Raw genomic sequence first — 22,192 nt, forward strand, 5'->3', positions numbered from 1 at the left:
GTGCAAATAAAATATATTCTTTTCAAACTTCACAACTTAAACTGAAGCTAGTACAATATAACTTGCGTAAAAGTTACCTGGAGGGTAAAGTTCCCGGGTCCCGCTCGGGGTATCCTCTCCCCATTATTGCTCCTTCTTTTGTGGTGGCATCAAACGTCACCTTGCTCTCGCCTCCAGGATCGGCTCGTAAAGACTTTGGACGACGTGAGTCTGAGGGAAGGTCGGCCCCGGCACCAACATAGACAAAGTTAGGACTGGGACTGCGGCCTAAAGTAACAAAACTGACTGTTAAGTCTGCAGATTTCAATAGATATAAGTTATACAGAAATTTTTATGGATGATATCATTAATTCATTCACCCCTGAAATTTCATAATGAACTATTCCAACCTTTGAATTGGAAGAGTTCAAAGGTGTCTTCAGGGGTGAATGAGTAATTGCACTACTGAATGTTTATAAGATGTCTGTCAAATAAATGCTTTTAAGGTTTATATGTTTTGTTCCAATCAGAGACTGAAGGTAAGTTCTTGCAATTTAAAAAACAAATAAAACACCTTCCCAAGACATGCATGAAGGTTATTCACCAAATAGTGATGAATGTTTATCATGTTGGTTTAACTGTCTCATCTTCCTGATCAGTCAAAGAGAGTCAAAATGAAATTGAATATGCTGTTTCTTCGTTACAAATGGTACTGACCCTGTACAAAGTTTCAAAGAAATCTTCTAAACATTAGAGTAGGGTACGTCTGCCAATTTCACAAGAAGGGACATAATGAAATGAGGCATAACTCCACGGAATTGCATCAGAATGAAAAATAAATTCATTATTAAGACCTAATTTGCATAGTGATAAATTCTGTAAAGTTTCATTGAAATCTATGCAGCAATCCATCCAATCTTTTATCTATAGACCAACAGACAAACCACAACACTGATTCTAGCACATCCCCCATTAACTGTATTGCAGCTGTGTAAAAATAAGATATATTTCCAGAAGTCATTCTACAAAATAAGCTAACATGACAAGTAAATTCTTTATATCAATCCTGATATATAATTCACACAAAACTTACTCCTTTTGCCCAAACTTATTTCATCTTCTAGTCGTCGTCTTTCGCGATCCACTGCTTTGGTGCGCAGGATATCTCCAATATGAGCGAGCAGCTTACGACGAGCATTGTATGTTTCTCGCTCAGCATGCGTCAGTGCATGGTAAGGCATGTGTGCAATACGACGATCCTAAAGTTGTGATTGATAAAATTGTGATTGAACAAAAAAAATAAAAATTAATCATGCAACTTATTAATCATGAAACTCAATCGGATTGAATTTTCGAAGTGTAATAAAATCATGCAGAAATAATGAAATAAAATGGTCATGAGAAAAGTGAATAATTTTTAGGCATTTTCATGAGATAAAACATTGTTGAAAATAACATTGGAATTGATTACCATGATTTCAAAAACCTTTTGACAGAGAGGAAACAAATTTCTAGCATCAGCAAAATGAATTTTAATGGTGCTAACACAATTAATTTCAATCAAACCTAATTTTGACTTCAGGGACACAGAAGTAATTAAGAAATACTTGAAATATCAAACATGGAAAAATCCATATACCACCATTCCTGCATGGTGAAAATATAGCTAAATGATAAAGTTTAACTGAAGAAATGGAGCTAAATTCAAAGTATACTAAAGTAAGTTAAGCAAAATAAAACATATCATAGTGACCTACATTTGATATAATGGTAAAGTACTACTTGTATCCACTTAAAAAGTTTGATGACTTCTAGAGTAATGGAGCTTATCGCAAAGCACAATGTACTTAAGGAAATCCCAGGGCTCTACGGGGGCCCTATATATATATTAGTTGCCTCATATGATAATGCAATGGGAATGAGCAGGTCAAAGGATACTTTGTTCCCAAACCTAAAGAAGGCACTTGCTTTAGACAGATGATTTCATGAAAAAAAGGAAGATTCATTCAGGTAACAGTTCTTCATTCATCGATTCATCATTTTGATTTTATTTTTAGGAAAAAAAATACAGACTTGAGGTAATTTATTGTATGATTTTATTTGTCGCTATGTACACAATGGACTGTCTAGATTATATTCATCATTTTTATATATTATTTATAGGATTGACAAAAATGTGAAGTTGACTGGTAAATATATTCATGAGAGATCAAACAACAGAACTGGGTGTTGGGTAGGAAATGTGAGTCAAATGAGCAGGGGTTTCTGTGTAAATTAAAAAGGAAAGGGGCGACAGACAACGCCTTACCTGGTTAAACATGTAGTAGGCGTAATCCACCGCTGTGCCAATGACACGTTTTGGGCCAATCGGTATAGGAGCAAGAATGTTAGCACCCGCTCGCACCAGCTTGTCAATCTGTTCAGCAAAATAAAACTCCATTTGTGTATGAAAAGTAATACAGCAGATTTCACTTAAAGTCAAATCACTAAATGTCACATTTTTGTTAATACATGTAAAGTGATTTTCTAAAGTATCTTTTTTTCTACATCTACTGGATGCTATTTATTTTTTATTTTTATATCATGTGATTTCACAAGATCCCCTCTTAATATCATGTGCTATCATCAGTGTCCTAACACATGTAAAATGACCCATTTAGGCCTAACTTGACCTAGGGCAAATACTGGGGACTTTTTATTTCTCTTCCTTGGCTTGAAATGAAGATATTCAAAATCTGATCTTGTAAAAGATACAAAACTTATCTTCAAAGAAACATATTTTCGCAGGAAAATATTTCTGTTTATAAATTCTGTATATGAAATTATAAAACCATCTAAAACTGTGTAATTGATATGCACTGACAAGCTTAAGAATGAGATAAATGTCTTCAATCGATTGCCTTTTGTTTGAAAACTAGATTTCTATCAAATTCAAAATATACATTGATATATAAGCTTTCAATCAAACTATTGTTATTAGTATCAATTGTCAGTAGTTACCAGTTGAAGACGGCCGTTTATCTGTCGTCGATGTTCATATTCCGTGGAAGTGGCCGCACAGAGGGCGCTACCAACACCATGGGTTAGAGCGAGGCTCGTGTCGGCACCAAACAGAATCAACTCATCTAAGGCCTGTTGATAAAATGAGAGTTAAGGTATAGTGGGTGATTTAGTTTTCAATTTAGCTTAAAAAGCTAAAAAAAACTGTTGTGAATGTCTTTAAAAGGTGTATTTGGTTGAAAATCTAATTTTCATAAAATGGTCATGCAATTTTAATAATGAACATTTGTTTATTAACATTTCAAATGGTACTTACAGTACCATACAACATCAATTTATAGTAAGAAATTATACATTCAGATTCTTTTCATGTTTTATACATGATTTCTTTATAAACATATTCTAACATGTAGGCGATATAAAGATGTTTTTCACGGGTAAAAAAATGGATTACTGGACAACAGACTATAGCTATGCAAGCACCCCAATCATTAATCACACAAAAACGCGTTTTGCTTTATACAGCATGGTGGAATAGATATAATTAAGATATATTTGTACATCATGGTAGAATATACAACTCGGGATTAAAAAAAATAAACAATGACCTATTTTCTAATGCTGGTTACATATTCTATCATACAGTGGAACGTATCTTCTGCATCCAAACTTACTAGGTCATTTCCACAGGCTATTGTCAGAGCAATGGGAGAAAATCCGTTACACATGAGGTTAGGGTTGGCCTTGTGTTCCAACAGTAGTCGGGTCACTCGACAGGCTACCTGTGTAACACACAAATAATACAGAATCACAAAACATTCCGCCTTATATATAGTCTTTCTAATAACGCAAGTCACTTAATTTTTTAGATTGTTTTTCCAATGATTAAATGTTCACGATATGTTTGAACTTGTGATCAACTTACATTTGTCACAAAGATTAAAAGGTCTGGTAAATTTTCACTTTTATTTTTCGAAAAATTATACTTTTATTATCGCCATTTGAATTTACTTTAGCAAACAGTTAATTATTCAGAGCCACATTAAAGAATGGAATTAGTGAAGAATCTTTTAGTTCAATATTAAGTGCCCTGACAGAAATTTTTAATTCAATATTAAATGCTACGACAGATTCTCTGACTGCTGTATGTTGTGTTTTTAAGAAGAAAAAAAACATGATTATTACACTTTCTAATTTTTGTGGAGATGCCAAAACATTTTCCCAAATGAAGAGGCAAAGTCTCCTGTTGAAGGCAGACAGAGAAATCACAGGATTATTGTTGACTTTTATCCCCAATCCTAGTAAACAAACCTTGTAGTTGTCATCGCGTGCACATGCTATCTGTAGTGGTGTACGCCCACCCAGGCGGGCTAGACTCTCAGGCATAATGGCGTCTTTACTCCACTCCTCCGCCTAAAACACCAACCAAAAACTCATACTTAGGATCACATATGACATTAGGTGTTTTGTTCTATTTCACCTAATTGGCACTGATATTTATATTGATAACCTAACCTGTATATAAATCTAATTTCCTTTTTATTTGGACATCCAATTTATTACCATATTTATCCAGCAATAAGCCCTTGCCTGGCAATAAGACCACCAATATATTTTGCAGTTTGGTAGATTTGGTGGACATTCTGACAAATGTTATTTCATTGTCCTTTAATAAGTCCATGACTCTACTTTGATTCATAGATTATCTTGTATGTGTTGGCCCCCTGGGCTAACTTTAGGATAAATAAGTTAAATAAATTAAGTGAATTTTACAACACATTCAAATGGATTGATCTGATTCCTGTACCATAACATTTAGTTTAAAAAAAAAGAAAAACAATCCTGTACCATAACATTGAAGAAAGAAAGAAAAAACCAGAAATAAATTACGTATACAATTTTTCTATATTACCAGACTCCTGTTGAGAAATGAGTCATCCTCGGCAGCTCTGACATCAGGATCAGCCAGAGCATTGAGGAGGAGCTCAGTAATGAGTACTCCCTCCTCGCCCGGGATTCCAGCTGCAATGTGTAGCGGGGCCAGGCCTCCTTTCTGAAATACAGTAAGACAAGCCTAGTAGAGACAATGAATTAAACATTCCACTAGTTAAAACATACCATTTTTTGGCAATAATTTTAAACTGAACTAAATGTTTTTAAAATATACCAAGAGAAGATATAATTACAGTAACTGAACTAAAGCGTTTCCTTCCCAAAAACATATCATCTTTAATAAGAATATAAAATTGAACCAACCATTTGAAAAAAAATTAAAAAAATCATGACATATATATGTACGGTAGTTTGGTTTTATAACTTAAATTCATAAATTTTGATCACGTTCAGGGAATATAATCAACTGAAAAGGATCATTAAAGCTACAACAAATTAATTCTCAATGTAGAATTTTAAATATTAACACAATATTTAGTAAGAAATATATTTTTCTCTATGACAAAATATCAAAGTACCAGGTATGTTTAAAATATTTAATGTCAGTGTCCCTTCAACCTTCCATCACCTGTGAGAAATTTCTCGTGAAATGAGATTTTCTGTGCTTTGCAACTTCATCTAAATACCAAAAATAATCCACCATCTACACAGCAACCAAATACATTAAACTAATAACAATAGTGTACCATACATTATTGTATATTCCAAATGAAACTAAACTTAACACCTATGTTTCCGGTAATGGAAAGAGGGTAACAATTTTCACTCTGTTTAAATTAGGCTGACTTTTTAATGAAAAATTACATTAAGGTAGTTAAGGCAAATTAAAATTGGCAGCAAAACTTGCAGGGTATATGTAGTCACTTAAATTTGTGTATGTAGGTTTACCGGAAACACAGGTATACATGTATGTTTACTGTGGACCTAAAAGGGGTTTCCTTGAAAATTTTACTGGAATTGAAACGATGCTGCATGAATTATATACAATAAAACCTTGTTATACTGCCACCATTTATCACTAGTTTTCGTTATTTGACAATACATGCATATTAATGAATAATTAATAATAATAATAATTTTAGGTTCTTATATACCGCTTTATCTCAACCTAGTTTGTAGGTCGTCTCAAAGCGTTTCACAAATTATTATCCGTGGTTATAGGGACTTTGCAACCAGCCAATACCTTTCTCAACTCCCTAGGGAGCATACAGCCGGAGCTACCATTTTGGCGCTAACAGCTAGCATTCAACAATTCTAGCACCGCCCAACCACGTACTCATTTACAGCTGAGTAGACTGGAACAAGCGGAGTAAAGTATCTTGCTCAAAGATACAACACAGTGCCGTGACGTGACTCGAACACGCAACCCTTCGGTCACGAGCCCGGCGTCTTACAACTGGACCACTGTGCCTCCTGAGTAGAATAAACAAATGTTTAAGAAAGGAAACGGGAACACTGAGATAGTGTATGCTGGCAGTATGTTTTTTAACGTGGTGTCAAATGAAATAAGGGGCATAATATCAAGGTTTTACTGTAATCTAAATTACTGTATATGTACTGTATAAGTATGGAGTTTTGGGATTCTGGAATTTCTAACCACAGGTTAATGAGTCTAGCTATTTATCTTTGATCTATACAATCCTGATCTTGTTGTGTGCTTAATCTCGCTGTGTGCTAAACAGATTTAGAGGTTTGTCTGACCAGAACTTACATTTTGATGTAAAAGGTTACAAATTCAGTTAAAGGTTCAAATATCTCCTATAAAGTCACAATATGAGGGTGACATTACAAGACAATGATAAAATACTATCACAAAATCTATGATCTAGGACTTTCTTCTTTGTTACTGAAGCATTGTAATTAACCTAAGGCATACAGTGAACTTTTGTTCTACTAATGAAATTATATAAAATATATAATTATATAGTGGGGAACATAACATTTTCCATCCACATTTGCATTAAGTCATATATGAATTGTAATCGTTAGTAACAGTTTAGCCCTCTCCTGCCTATAAATTGTCTACAGAGCACCATACTGCCCAGAGATTTCCATATTTGGCACAAAAACATTACCATAGTTACCTCAGAATTAAACGTTTTACCATATTTACCATAGAACTCCATTTTACCATGTATTTATTAGTAATTTATTACCATATAGTTACCCAAGAATTATTACCATAGTTACCCCAGAATTGTTACAATAGTTACCCCAGAATTATTATCATAGTTACCCCAGGATTATTACCATAGTTACCCTAGAATTATACCATATTTACCACAGAATTATTACCATAGTTACCCCAGAATTACTACCATTATTACCACAGAATTATTACCATAGTTACCACAGAATTATTACCAGTTACCCCAGAATTACTACCATAGTTACCCCAGAATTATTACCATAGTTACCCTAGAATTATACCATATTTACCACAGAATTATTACCATAGTTACCCTAGAATTATACCATATTTACCACAGAATTATTACCATAGTTACCCTAGAATTATGACCATCATTACCACAGAATCATTACCATAGTTACCAAGAATTACTACCATTATTACCACAGAATCATTACCATCATTACCACAGAATTATTACAATCATTACCACAGAATTGCATGTTCTATCATATTTCCCAAATATATCTTTATTTACCTTACCCAAGAATTATTATTACCATAGTTACCACACAATTACTGCCATCATTACCACACATTTCAGTGTTACTTTCACCACCATGTGTATCAGTATATGTAGGGAAATACTTTTGCTCTGGGAAAACTGTTTAGTTATTGTGCTTGCTTAAAATATAACTTATACAGATGGTCCAAAATCTAATCAGATTAACCTTTAATTAAGTTAACATTATACATACAAATGTATATACATAAACTTATCCAAGTTGCATAGTTTTTATATTTTAAATTATAACTTCAATATTTTTATTTTTTTTAATTTAATATCAAATGTTGGATATTTATTTTCATACAGGGCAGTTTCAAGTCATTCAATTGGAACTTGAAACAATGGATATCCCATCCCCACTTCATTTCAAAGAAACAAAACTGATTAAAATAATTTGAAAGTCATGAATAAAAGAACTCTAAAATGAATCATGCACAATGAAGCATGCAGGTAATGACAGAAACATTTCATCAATCAGGTATTTAGGTAAACTAAACTGTTTCTAAAAGAAGGAAATAAAAAAATAAATGACAAAATAAGACATGAAGGGAACGAGAATAAAAGAGACTCCTACAACTGTGTAAGTGATAATGTACCGTGGTGTCGTGGCCATTGACCAGTATTTTGAGCTGTGGAACAAATGAAATCAATCCAACTTAAAAATAACACACATCAATCACACTCCAGGTTCAATAAACTGTCAATAAAATCAACATTTCTCTAATACATTACAGATTATGCTATAAAATGATATGATTATAAAATGATTATAATACATGCATATAAATATGTTAAACGCTTTTTTTGCTCTTTGTTTTGATAACAGGAAAATATAAGACAACCCTCAAATCAGAACTTAGTCTTGAGTTGTTCAAGATACAGGGGATTAAAGTTTATCACAAGTTTTAATCAGTCCAGAGTTTTTTGACAGGATTGGTTAAACTGTGATACATAATAATCCACTATCCACTATTAGTGTTTTTCTGAAAAAGGTAGAGGATTATAAGACCACTCTTTATACTCCACCATCACAATATCACATTTCTGTGACTACATGGTTATGCCGGAGTCATAATGACTTTTAAATAACATGTTGTTTTTTCGAATTATCTCCCTTCCATCACAATCCTGTTTTAGGGAGTGCTCTGCTACATACATCTAAATCATTGTTCATTGTACAGCATATAAACACTTACCTTAAAAAATTGGTGAACATGAGTTAGGTATGTTTGCATTTTAAATTACCTACTAGATGTATGAAATAAAATATGCATTTCTTACTAAACAATACTAAAACACTATCACACCAAGTGGACTATACGGCAGAACCAATTTTAAATGGCTGTCGTCACTGTTTACTTAATCCTTGTTTTGTTCAAACTAATTTGACATTTAATAAAATTCTTCAATATGATTTTTTATCTGATGTTCCTCAAATCCAAACAATTCCCCCAATAACCTAATCGTCCTTCACAATGAAAATGCTAAGTACAATTAGAAATGTATTCATATTCACCCCCATGATAAATTTGCCTTAATTATATAGAGGACAAAAAGAATGAAAATATACAACGCAAGTAAACACTTCCTGGGATGCTAAAGCATGCCAAAGTGAAAATAAATGTATAAGCATTGATTTGTCACGACCATAAAACAAATTGGATATAAATAGTGTTGTTTTTTTTCCATTAGACTCTATTCAATTTATAAACTTACATTAATCAAGGTTGTTCCAGATTGGAAATGTGTTGGGGTCTTAATATGGGTAAAAATTAGTTTACATGTTCAGATTTAACTAGTTTATTAAGACACTTACTATATTCCTGTTAGAACAATCCAGATTTTTTTAATTTTATTTTTAGATTTTTAGAAAATTAAGTATGTGTTATATTGAGGCTCCATGGTATTCCCTTTGTATTAGATATATTACCTCCTTCGGCAGGGTGATGGCTGTTGATGCTCCTTTCATCAGCAGGGTTTTGACGACCTCCACATCCGCTGACTTGATGGCGAAGAAGAGTACAGGCATTGGAACGCTTGAGGCGTTGGGGTCGGCCCCTCGCTTCAGCAGCAAGTCCATTGTGTTCTTCATCCTTTCCTTCCTAAAGTAGTAAATAATATAGATGGTTTAATATTTCAATATACTTCTCATAATTCAAACTCAATGAGTATTATATTCCTGACCTTACTTGAACATGCCTACATAATACTTACCTTTTTATAAGGAAAAAGATTTTAACAATATTTTTACATTCGTCAGCAAAATATCAAGGGGGAAGTTACTTGTTCTGGGTTTAACGTCTTATTAACAACTAAGGTCATTTAAGGAGGAAGAAACAAAAAAACAGAAAAAATGATTTTGACATTATTTGATATGCTGTTGGGTTTTTTTCAGGAATTGAAGGAGCTACAGGTAGAAATAAAGAATATTGAAAAATTGAGGAATAATCCTGATAATGTAAATTTATTGCTTTTATTTAGCAAGCGAGCTTCATTGAAAGCAATTATGAATTATAAAAATCAATATTTATATCAAACCATTACTCACTCATTCTTACAAACAGCTAGATGTCTGACAGTACCAAGCTCCATACTGCTGTGTGACCTCCGACCTCCCACTACTTTCTCATTGGTCGACAGCTGTGTGGCACACCTCTCAAGAAGCTGTTCTGACACCTGGATCTCGTAATCATGGAGCGTCACCGTAGACTCAAATTCTACTTCGTCAGGTCTCTCCTCTCTGGCGCTGCCCGGCTCTTCACTGTCTGCTTTCTCTTGGGAAGGGCGGGACACGGGTTTGGCCTGCTCACTAGGGTCCATGATTCTCACCTGCTCAAAATAATTGTAGTACATGTGTACATTGTATACGTAATTCAACGCGAATATTGTTAAAGTAAACAATTTTCAATCTCTCGTTTGAAAGGAATTACATAGCCCCTAGTGATCATTTGCATAAAAATCTAGTTTTCAGAAAAATATTCTGGTATCTTAATCTAATTTGGATATAATGAAATCTTACAGCTACAGTTCAAAACAAAAGTCAGCCTGAGAAATTAGTAAGAGCCCAGAGTACAGGGCTATAACAAATGTGATCAGGGCTGTCATAAAACTGCTTTTAATAGTGAAAAAATAATTTCAATTAAATTCAATAGGGCTAGGATAAAACAACTTCTAATTGAAAAAAAAAATCAATATTATATTTTAATATATATATAAAAAGAGAAATCATTATCCTTAATCTTGATATCTTTGAGCCTTCAGGTAGAAATATATATCATATGGAGAAATATCAAATTAAAAAATAAAACTCCAAACTGAAAATGAATGTTCAAAATTACAGATACAAATACTGTATAACATTTCAAATATTTGCTTTGGCATATCTCAAACTAACAAAAAGTACTGTTGAGACCAGATTCCTCACCTGAGGTTTGGAGGGACTCCCCATGCTCTGGTTGCTGTCAGTCTGCGGGAAGCCACTGTCCACACTTGTATGGCTTTGATTGGCTGCAGCTGGTTTTGGTTTGGCAATGATTCCTGGCTGGCTTGGCTTCGTAACAGCATTACTCTGTTTTTTATTTAAAATACTTTTAGGTTTGACAGGCACTTTCTTATCTTTATTCTCCTGTACTGGCGGAGGACGTTCTAGATATCGCTCTGCGATGTTGTAGTGGAATCCTTCCACCGGGTAAAAGAAAATAGTCCCTGCAGAAAGTGCCGAGCACCCTTCGTCGTTTAATTTGTTGACGTCAGCTCCATGGTTTAATAGACAGTTTATCACCTCCATATGCCAGTTTACCTGTCAACAAAATCAAATGTAATAATGTTTATGTTAGATATATTCTACTGTAATACTTGAATATCAACAGTTACATTATCTCAATAATAACAAATCAAATTGGATAACAAATCAAATAAATTTTAAAAATGTAGATGTAATAAAATACCTACCGTAGCACCAATTAAAGCAGTATGTCCATTCTTGTCGGCCACATCAGGATGAACAAGTCCAGCAGTAAAGAGGTCTTCCACAAGTTTGATGTCCCCACACGTGGCAGCCTGTATAAGTTCCTCTGAAGCACTCTCCAGGGGTCCTTTGGGCCCAAATTTGGACCGGTCACCTTTTAAAAGTTTCTGAACATCGTATGAAAGTTTTTTCTGTTCACTTTTATGCCTATGAACGTGCCTTTGCATTTTTATCACAGATGGCGTTTTGTTCCATGCTGGAACTTTTTCGTCCCGGTCCGATTTTTCACTGTCACTTCCGGGAAAGAACTCCTTATCGAACATGTCTCTGTTTACAGTTAAGCTACGAGGGTCCAGCGGTTCACTGTAAAGGTCGGTTACTCTATCTGATAAACGACTCTCCGGTAAATAGTCAAATATTTCTGGTGTTTGTAACATTTCTTCCACATTTGGTTTTTCGTCATCTTCCATAGAAATGTACATGACATGTTCCTTGGGATTAAAGTCGAATTCTTTGTGTTTTTCCATGGTAAAAGCGCCATCTATGGCTGAACATAACTTAACTAGTTTTTCTCTTATCCACAAACCTGCATCGTGTTTACCATCGGAATAGGACAGAACTCCCGGCCCCATTCTCTCATCATCTTTATATAAACCCTGCACAGGAAAGCAAATTCAATTTCAGATTATTAGTAGAAAGAAAGCAATTTTTATTCAAATTTCAATAATGATTTCCAAATGTTTCTCAAAAATTGATTTATAAAAATTATTAATTAAGCAACAATTTTCAGATAAACAAAACTGAAATGCATTTTTAAGGCTTTAACTATCAAAAGGACTGTCTTTGGTACTTATTATGCTGTGTTACCTCAAATGTATTTCCGTTTGCAAATCTGAAGATTCCGTGTCCCTCCTTACGATCCATGTAGAAGGTCCCTGTGTAGGTGGAGCCATCAGTCCAGGTATACTCCCCTTTACCATGGCGACGGTCTTTGAAGAAGGAACCATCATAGGACTAGAAAACAAAAGTCACAGGAAGATATGGATTAAATAAATTGAAAAGGCCAAGTTTCTTTCAATTTTAGGAACCAGGTAGATACTATTTATAACTTTTCAGTACTAACTATATGATCAGAACAAATTGAATGTCATTTTTGCCAAAACCAGTTTTGCAAATTTACAAAATGAATACATCAGAAAAAGGTCATTTAAAAAGGCCAAAATCAAACCAAACCTGTCATATTTATAGTCTGCTGCCTGTTTATTAGAAAACCATGCATTTTTTTCCCATTCTTATACTGCTCTAGTCTTCATAAATATATTAAAAAGTACAATATACTCTCCAACTGTTTGACAATATGCAGACCTAGAGGTATAAGGGGCATTATCTAGGATACCGCTGATAACTGGTCTGGTAACAGAAGGAAAAAAATATTCGAAAATAATTGTTTATTCATTCCTCAGAATTTCCAACTTGTGTAGTTTGAAATTATGTTATAATTTTGAATAAATGATGAAATATAAAAGGTTGTACAATGTTCTTGATTTTTCTTTTTTCTATAATTATACAATATATATCAAATGTTTATTTTTTTGGCCAATTAGCTCCTTTTCCTAAAAGTGATTTGAAAATGAAGATATTTTCGTAAAATAAATGTTAGTATTTATAAATATACATATGTAGGTGCTATGTTTATGGGCTGTGATGTGTTGAAATTGACTACATTAATTATCTATCTGGTAATGTACATCAGGCATGCATTATATACACAATTTACATAAGTGCCGAATTCAAGCTAATAAATGGCCCATGAACTATGTGCAACCCTATACACTTTTCTGGTCTGAGATTCCCACTATTAAGTCACCATACCCCGGTAATATACCAAATGACTTGAAGAAAAGTGTCTACTATAGTCTAGCTAATACTTTTTTGAAAAGACATTTGCTAATTAAAAGTCCTGCAAACATTTTGGTTTGCTCCAAAATGATATGCACCTAATTGGGTGCTTATATAAGGTCAAAAAGGCACATTTAATTTCATATCATATATGGATAGATAGTTTATACATGCATGTTTAAATTTGTTTCATACAGGGAGAAACTGATATGTACCATATATATATACACTTAAGTAAACAAGCCTAGGGGTGTGATTCAATAGGAAATCGATCTGTGCTCAAGTTCGAGGCGTTGGATTGCTATAACAGTGCATTATTATTGTAATTTTATATTTGGATAAAGACCAAATATTTCTTATGAATATTTCATGTATTTAATTCAATTACCGTATGGATCATATTACACAGGCAATTTATATATGGTAACATATACTGGTTTTGTGAACGCTTTTCTTCTAAAATACATTTACATGTATGTATTCAATATATATACACCTGCATGGTTATAATACATGTAGATGTATATGCTCCACAATTAACCCTAACTGTATTTTAAACATTTACACCCATTAAACCACTTTTAATATACTAACTCATTATATATCATTAAATTAGCTGATAATTAAAAAGTTAATAAAATTCTAATTTTGGTTTCAAAAGATTTTTCATTAATTTTAAAAGGTAAAATGTTTAATGTTTTTATTATTCAACCAGAACTTTGGTTCAGAGGATTAAAATAAAGGGTTTTAAAAAATTTGATAGAAGTTTGAAGGATTTTCTTTTTCAAATCATGAATTTACCTTTTATATGTGTATATATATATAGTCACAGACCCTGGGGCGACTCGTGAGAACTTGAGTAAAACATTTGATGATAACTTTGTTCTGAAATGTCTTTACACTTGATTTCTCAGTACACATACTACATGTACTAGTACACAAATTTACACCATTTTATCAAGAAAATCTTAATGACATTTGTTAAAACATTTAATTCCTTTAATTAGCTCGATAGCATTCCTAAAAATCAAAACAAATCGCATTTGTACCGAGTAAACACCACAGGAAGATAAACGTGTTTGAAAAGATTTATCTTTGTCTATTAATTAGTGTATCAACACATACGATGTACAAATACTGATAAAAAAAAACTGTCAATAGATCACACGGTCATTACTTGTTCAAAGATAACAAAACAGTTTTTTTCCCAGCAATATAAAGGAATATGTTTTGATGATAATTATTATATTTCTGTTCACAGGAACACATGCAAACTTAATCAGGCTGCTCAGATTTCCATCACAAAAATAATTAACTCATAATTCTTTATACACTGGGCATTCTAACCACACTTAAGATACATGTACATGTAGCTAGCTTGCATATATACAAACGTACATGTAGAATGTATACATATCTACGTATTTATATTTAGTTTTAAAGGTCCACGTTAAGATCTATTGTTAAGCAGTGAAATAGATGAATTATTTGATGAGTGACAATTGGATTCAAATTTAACACACTGAGGTCAGTTAAATGTTACGGTATAATATAATCTCAATGTTAAAGTTCAAGTTCTTTATTACGTCGAGTAAGGGTTTATCGGGACTGTCTGTGGGCTCTCGACAAAAGACCTAGTGTGAGAAGTCAGGGAGAGGACATGGAAAGCTTAAGTCATTGTTCGGTGTAACATCTTTGTAAACAAAATATCTTGAAATAAAGTTATTTCACAGCACCTTGTCTATTTATTGTAATTTTTTTTAAATATCAAAGAAGTCAAAATGATTATCATATCGACAGCACTTGCCTTTTCAAAAGAGGAATCCCTAAGTAAAAACTTATATTTTTCACGCATAATATTATGTAAGCATTCAGCAAAACAACAAAATGAAAAAATTGAAGTCCCTTGCAATTTTTTGTCCTTTTTTATACAAACTGGTTAAATGCAACCTGTCAGTCAGTTATGAATTCAGCTAATGAGAATAAGATAAAGAAACATTCAAATCTCATGAACAATGGGGAAAATATTCAAAATATGAGGTCAGAGGTACACTGTTTGACTAAAAATGTGTCTAAATAAAGGCTCCTTGCAATTGGCACTAGGAATCCATTTGTGCCTGGCACCTTTATGAGGTCAATGTTACTTTGATGTCCATAAAAAAATAATCACAGTGCAGCTTAAGGGTAAAATTGACAAGCTTTGAATTGGGGTGTCACTCTTTTGTAATTTTCAAAGCGCAGATATCAGCCTAGCAAATGGTCATTCATTTATGCATAAACCCATCAATCGCTAACTTTGTGCCATCAATTTTGTCATATATATGTATAATCAAATGGAAACTGATTCGAGAACCATAATACGTTACACCATAATCAAAATACAATGTACATACATTATTTGTATTTGTAAACATTCAACTTAGGTCATATGATACCATTATCAAATATTATTCATCAACAGTCAAGTAATACTTATCTGTAATTTATTTTTAATAGACCATTGTGTGATGTTCTTAAGTGGTTTTATCAGCATAGAAAAAATAAGTAAACATGCACAGTTGACTTCCCTATCATAAAAGCCGTCTTAAATATGTTTACAACAAGTTTCTATCCCAATTCACCTGAGAGGAAAACACATTATCAACGAACACTGTTACCTAACACAAAGCCCTTTGTTACAAAGAACCAATGAACCAATCAATTTCTTTCCGGTAGGTGGTCATATCACTTTTCTACCTCATACAGTGCAGGTCCTGAAAAATTATTTTCCTGTTAAATATATATTACTTCTGCATTATACAAGACACAAATAGGGTGCACACCCTCTCCGGGAGCAAGAGCACTTTAAAATATTCACTGTAGTGTCACAGAAAAGTATAAAAAACCACCATGACCTGTAGCACAGTGATTCAAAGACCGCAGCTTTATAATCAACAGGTTCCGGGATAATGATTGCCGTGGGAAGAGATACATTTTTTTAAGAAAAAGGAAATTGTAAAGTCATATGTTCCTTAAAAAACATATTTGCTATAGTAAAGGGGCAAGCATGCAAGTCCAAGTCAGAAGAAAATGCCAAATTATCGGAACTCTTCTTCATTGGAAATACATGCAGAGCTCTGGTACTCTAGATCTACCTTAAGGCTATACAAATATGTTTCCATGCAGTCTCCTAAAAAGTATTACCTATACATTTCTTCTTTATGCTCGGTATACTACTCTCATAGTCTTAAAATGCAATACGGAAACACATACATTTGTGGGCCTAGCTTTAGTTTATACAGAAAATTTATGTTGGGCACTGCACACCGGACATAAAAATTGTTATTATCTCCCTCAGTACAGGCTAAGTTAATGTCATGTTGGTTTTGTGATAAAAGTAAATTATTTATGATCCACCAGGTATGTATACGTTGTCTCCCTGTCTTTATCGCTAGTTGAATGCGATACAAATGAGCGTTTTGTTATACAGATACGTTATTGCTGTACATCTATCACTGTTTTGTTAACATACAGGAAACTTTCCTTGGTGTATTGGGAATCGCCATTACAAGAGAATCAGAAACAATTTGCTACATTTTGGTAAACAGAAGCAAGTCTCAAATAGGGGTGTCTCTAATATGAATCCAGAGATTGTATATTTAAAAAACAAGTATCTGCTATTTATCTCAACTGCTTGCTTATATAAATGCTTTTGGATTAATTGAAAATATTTTTTTTATGTTAATTGAGAAAAGGCTAATTTTCGTATGGGCAGGAAAGCCTCGAAATATATATGTTTTATGAGGAGACAAGTTAGCATGCCTAATTATATCCTTCAGCTCTAATAGTAAAAAAACTTGTCAACATTTGCATGAAAGAAATTCTGACATTAATTATAAAATTCTTGATTGTCCTGTAGTTAATTATATAATATGCAGTGAAATTTGGAAAATTACTCTACAGAAAATTACAAATTGGTATTCAAGTTTATCAAGAGATCAACAATGATTTAGTCCCAACTCACTAAGTAATTTCCCATTGGTTCTTTTTTTTCAGAAATGCTGAAAAAGGACATTAAGAAAATAATTGTTTAAGTTGTGAAATCAAAAACACAAAAGGGATTTCGATTTCTAGATAATTGTAGTACCAGTTTTTCCCCTAAGTTTTTATAGTAACAGTTCAAATCACAATTCAGAAGGTAAATTTCGAACAATACATGTATTACAAACAAAATTAATGTATTGGGAAAGTAACCTATATGAGTAGGGCAAAACTTAGTTTGAGGTGGTTACTATGATGCTGGGAAATACTGAGAACATCTAAAATGTTCCAAATTAATACTATTTGATAATATATATGTCTGAAATCACTCAAAACCACTACATTGTAAATGTTAACTTGATCAATTCATATCAATTTGAGTTCATGCACTGTCGATTCAGTGCTTCACGTTAACAATTTAAAGACGAAAACCACCTATGACGATACTCATCAATTTGGTGCGGTAAATTCAGTTGATTTTACTATTTCCATTCTCACGCAACGTAATGCAAATGTGATAACTGGATCTCTCTGATATATGAATAATTCATTCTCAATGAATAAATATTGATTGGGGTGATATCCAGCTTCGTATTACATCCAACAGGTCTACCGTCTAGGGTACGTACAACAAAGAACTTGTCGAAGGGTAAAGATATCTATCAGGTATAAAAATATATGCTGTGATAAAATACACTTGGTTTTTACCAATAATTGTTTTTTGAAATCAACAGGCTTAAGACATGCTAGAATATTGACAATTATTTATATAGCTGTCACTTCCTCATATGTAATGCCTTTAATATTTCGTTTTTTTGGCAGTACACTACATCTGTATATATATATATGTTAAACTTAATTGAGTGGTCCTATAATTATAAGGGCAAGAGTGGTCAGATGGGGCTGCAGTTTAAAGTGCAATCCACTTTTCATGGAATCATCTGTTTGACCACATGAGTTTCCTCTGTGTACTCATACTCCAGTTTACTTTCATATTCAGACCCCCTGAGTACTCTAAAATAGACCACCAAGAGGGATTAACTTGTCTTAATTTTTTATTTATGTTGTCATAAATATCAAAAGACAGATTGTAGAGTTCCAAACCATGATGTAAGCAAGTAAAGCTATTGTGATGTAGGAAGTAAGGCTATTACTGTTGTGTCCCTGAACAAGATACTTCAACTTAATTGCTCCAGTCTACCTAGCTATACAAATGGTTAGCAGCATGGTGGGAAGTACTTGCAAATCAATATAAGGAAAACAATACAACTCTCAGTTGATCAACATGGTAATTAAATTACATGTATAAGTTCACTGGCTTTTAAAAGATTTAATGAACTAATTTCATATTTATATGTCAGTGATACATTTTTGTAGAAACAGAATAAAGCCAGAGCCTTTTTTTTTACTTCAGCAATACTTTCCAAACAGGGCGTTTTGCAGACCCTTTAGAGCAAAAGTGTTTGACTCCCCAAAATGAGCTTTGACTCTTTGGTTTAAAGGATAATTGTCTATTAACTTGTGTTTTGACCAGTCACCTGACAGATTTCTAACAGGGAAAATATTATTTGACTTCTGAAACTGCTAAAAGTCAAGGTTCAACTGAAAGCCCTGCCAAAGGAATGTTTGCGAAATGCTCAGCTAGGCTTAAGGAGATTGCTAACACCCACCTCTCCATTGCTCCAAGTCAGTTTTCCACGACCATGTCTCATGTCCTCAACGAAATCTCCTTCATACCGACTCCCATCTTGCCAAATTTGAATACCTGAAAATGAAAAGAAATTCTAGATTTCTTGTTATTTTATAAAAAAAAGTTTATTTTTTGGGTTAGTAAGTAAACTAATGCTTTATATTTCCTACAACAGGTCTAGGATATGTACAACAAAGAACTTGTCGAAGTGTAAAGCATATCAATAAAATATGTATTTCTTTCTTTCTTCAACTTGAATATAAAATTATGTATTAGTCAGTTCAGTGTATTGCCATGTAAATCAATTAACAAATCCATTTTATTTTCTTGTCCAAGTATGCCATGCTGTCATAAAAATTTAACTACATCTGTAACACATGAAAAATTATACATTAATTATTGCTTTTTTTTTTTTGAAAATTTTGAAAGGTTCTTGTAATCATTCAAATTTTCCAATATTATTAAACACTCATGGTACTTAATACGGTAGACTATGGTAAGTTAATTAATTAACTTCCTGCAGCTCACCAGATCCATGTCGCAGATTGTCCATATAACCTCCCTCGTACTGAGCTCCGTTTGGCCAGGAAAATATTCCCTCCCCACATTTCTTGTGATCGTGTATTCCACCTTTGAAAGAAGCACCACTTTTGTAATCAACTTTTGTTTCTAAGCTTTTAAACTTTGCCTGGCGGAGTTTTGGGAGGGTTGAGCTTGAACACACAGACACCGACATCGTTGTAACTGTTTATATTTTACTCTTCCTTAGACAGCATCACATCAAGGTATAGGCTCTGAAATGAAAAAAAAAAGAAAGAATAGTTAAATGACACAAACATTGTAGCTATACAGAGATTGAACAGAACTATTTAGACAAGTATTATTTTCATCATATATATTTTGTGTATTTTTCATATTTTCAATGAATTCTGCTTTATTTTTTCAAATAATTAAAAAAAAAGATTCACACTCTCTGGAAAATAAAGATATCACATACATGGTTGTTTTAGACTTGTCATGATGAAGCACTCAGAAGCTAGATTGGAATGGGCGGGACCAATTAATTGCTAGCCTTCAGAGTTATTTACATGTAGTTTAAAAGATCTGATATAATATATTTGCAACTTAAATTTATCTCATTAACCCCCCCCCCTTTATAGTCTAAACTGTCTTGAAATTGTCAAATACCAATACATAACTTCTGTAACAGGAAGGAGAAAAGTGTGCTTCCACCGGCGATCGCACCCTCAATATCCAGGTTCCTAGTCGGATGCTCTACCACAGAGCTAAAGAGAAATTCCCTCTAGCTCGAAGCTATAAGGCGACCTCAATCCTTTGTACAATTGAACCCAGCCACACTACTCCCCCCTTTTTTCAAATGTGTTCGCCCTCGAACACCACAACCCAGGTTCTAACTCCCTGTCACTATAGATAGGGCCACAGACCATTTGTAACAGGAAAGAGAATAGTGTGCTTCCACCGGTGATCGAACCCTCGATCTACAGGTTCCTAGTCGGACGCTCTACCACTGAGCTAAAGGGAAATTCCCTCTAGCTCCAAGCTATAAGGCGACCTTAATACTATGTACAATTTAACCCCGCCACACTACTATATGCATATATTAATTTGAACTAACGACCTGGAAGTACCAATGACTGCAGATTTTACAACCTAAACTTGGCGTTATTATATAAAATTGAACAGGTAATTGGTACAACGGCGCATATTGGTAGTAATCCTGCATTCGGGTAACAGTTAGACATCAGAATTGATAAATTTGTGTGCACAAATGTACTTCATGTTGTTATTTATTTGATTTTGTTGACAGAATGACGCCCTTTTTTGCTCCAAGAGTTTAATAAAAGAACTTTGTGTTTTTTATTTCACTTTATTCACCATTTCAGTAATAAAATTGTTACTCAAATGGATAACTGTTACCCAAATGCAGGATTATTACCCATATGCGCCGTTGTGCCCAACCTGTTGAAATGGTTTAAAAATGAAAGTGTTGCAGAATAATTTAACACAATATCAATATATATCTATCATAAAATAATTCTATGTTTTATATTTTTTAAACAGCCTACATATCAATATTATAGCAGAACGGTGCATCGATTATATAGACTGAATCGATTTCCGTATCATGAACGGAAATGGATAAAACGACTTATAAATACATAATAGGCATTGAACCTCTGCATGCAAACTTACACTTCACCTGTGAAGAGAAAGTTTGATATTGCGATAAGAAATATGAGCATTTTCGATTAGTTTCCGTAACATATACTTATAGAAATTTTGTTGTCACTGTGTGGAACATGTCATATGCAATCTTGACGGTTGACATTACCTTTAACTTCACAAACTGTGAGAACCGTGTAAACAATCCGCCATTACTCGCACTGCCTTCCGCTTAAACGGTGGCGTTTGTTGCTACGCGACTTAACAGGGGAAGTAACTCCCACAAAATAGAACAGGTGCTCGTCAGTATAGTCCGAATACCTAGTTGACAACCGATACAAAAATGTTGGTTCTTCATTCAAGTGACAAACCAAACTGGAAGGTAATTATAGAATTAATTAAATAAAATCATTGATACTTTTAAAACAAGTTATGTTAAAGAAGCAGCCACCTATTTTCGCAATTTCGTGCAAATGTATGCATTTTTATCGTATGGATGTATACATGCAGTGTATCGTGCAAATGCAGATGTCCAGTCTTGTTAATGTATAGTATGTTTCGAAATCAAGTTTTCTTCGCTACAGAAGATAAAGTCCAATATATGCAGATTATCATTATCCCCTTCTTTCGTTTGTTCAGTTACGTTTTTATAGACCATTATCGAAAATGCATTCAATGAAACTGTGGTCTTGTAAAGGGTTTTCATTTGACTAACTTTTTCTCCCAGTGGCGTAGCATACATTTTTAATCATATTTTTTATGATTAATATTGACCCTCCGTATTAATCATAAAAAGGATAA

At 33.4% G+C, this 22,192-nt stretch overlaps 1 protein-coding gene across 11 annotated transcripts in view; it reads right to left on the reverse strand.

Annotated features, from left to right (window-relative positions):
• LOC110449150 (ankyrin repeat and MYND domain-containing protein 1-like) overlaps positions 1-21,639 on the reverse strand; it is a 35,336-nt gene extending 13,697 nt beyond the window's left edge. For 9 of the 11 annotated variants that reach the window (XM_021495819.1, XM_021495813.1, XM_021495810.1 and 6 more), the window contains exons 1-16: positions 21,561-21,639; positions 19,736-20,001; positions 19,188-19,282; positions 12,466-12,612; positions 11,583-12,254; positions 11,056-11,430; positions 10,180-10,460; positions 9,562-9,733; positions 8,228-8,260; positions 4,892-5,032; positions 4,291-4,392; positions 3,654-3,761; positions 2,980-3,111; positions 2,288-2,395; positions 1,073-1,238; positions 78-267 (exon numbers count right to left, since the gene is read on the reverse strand). In XM_021495819.1, the coding sequence (XP_021351494.1) occupies positions 78-267; positions 1,073-1,238; positions 2,288-2,395; positions 2,980-3,111; positions 3,654-3,761; positions 4,291-4,392; positions 4,892-5,032; positions 8,228-8,260; positions 9,562-9,733; positions 10,180-10,460; positions 11,056-11,430; positions 11,583-12,254; positions 12,466-12,612; positions 19,188-19,282; positions 19,736-19,943 (2,930 nt within the window). In that variant the 5' untranslated portion in view covers positions 19,944-20,001; positions 21,561-21,639. The remainder of the gene's footprint in view (positions 1-77; positions 268-1,072; positions 1,239-2,287; positions 2,396-2,979; positions 3,112-3,653; positions 3,762-4,290; positions 4,393-4,891; positions 5,033-8,227; positions 8,261-9,561; positions 9,734-10,179; positions 10,461-11,055; positions 11,431-11,582; positions 12,255-12,465; positions 12,613-19,187; positions 19,283-19,735; positions 20,002-21,560) is intronic. The other 2 variants (XM_021495814.1, XM_021495811.1) reach the window with 1 other exon arrangement.
• Positions 21,640-22,192: the final 553 nt, after the last annotated feature.

Source organism: Mizuhopecten yessoensis, unplaced genomic scaffold, assembly GCF_002113885.1.
Source record: "Mizuhopecten yessoensis strain PY_sf001 unplaced genomic scaffold, ASM211388v2 scaffold4511, whole genome shotgun sequence".
NCBI lineage: Eukaryota > Metazoa > Mollusca > Bivalvia > Pectinida > Pectinidae > Mizuhopecten > Mizuhopecten yessoensis.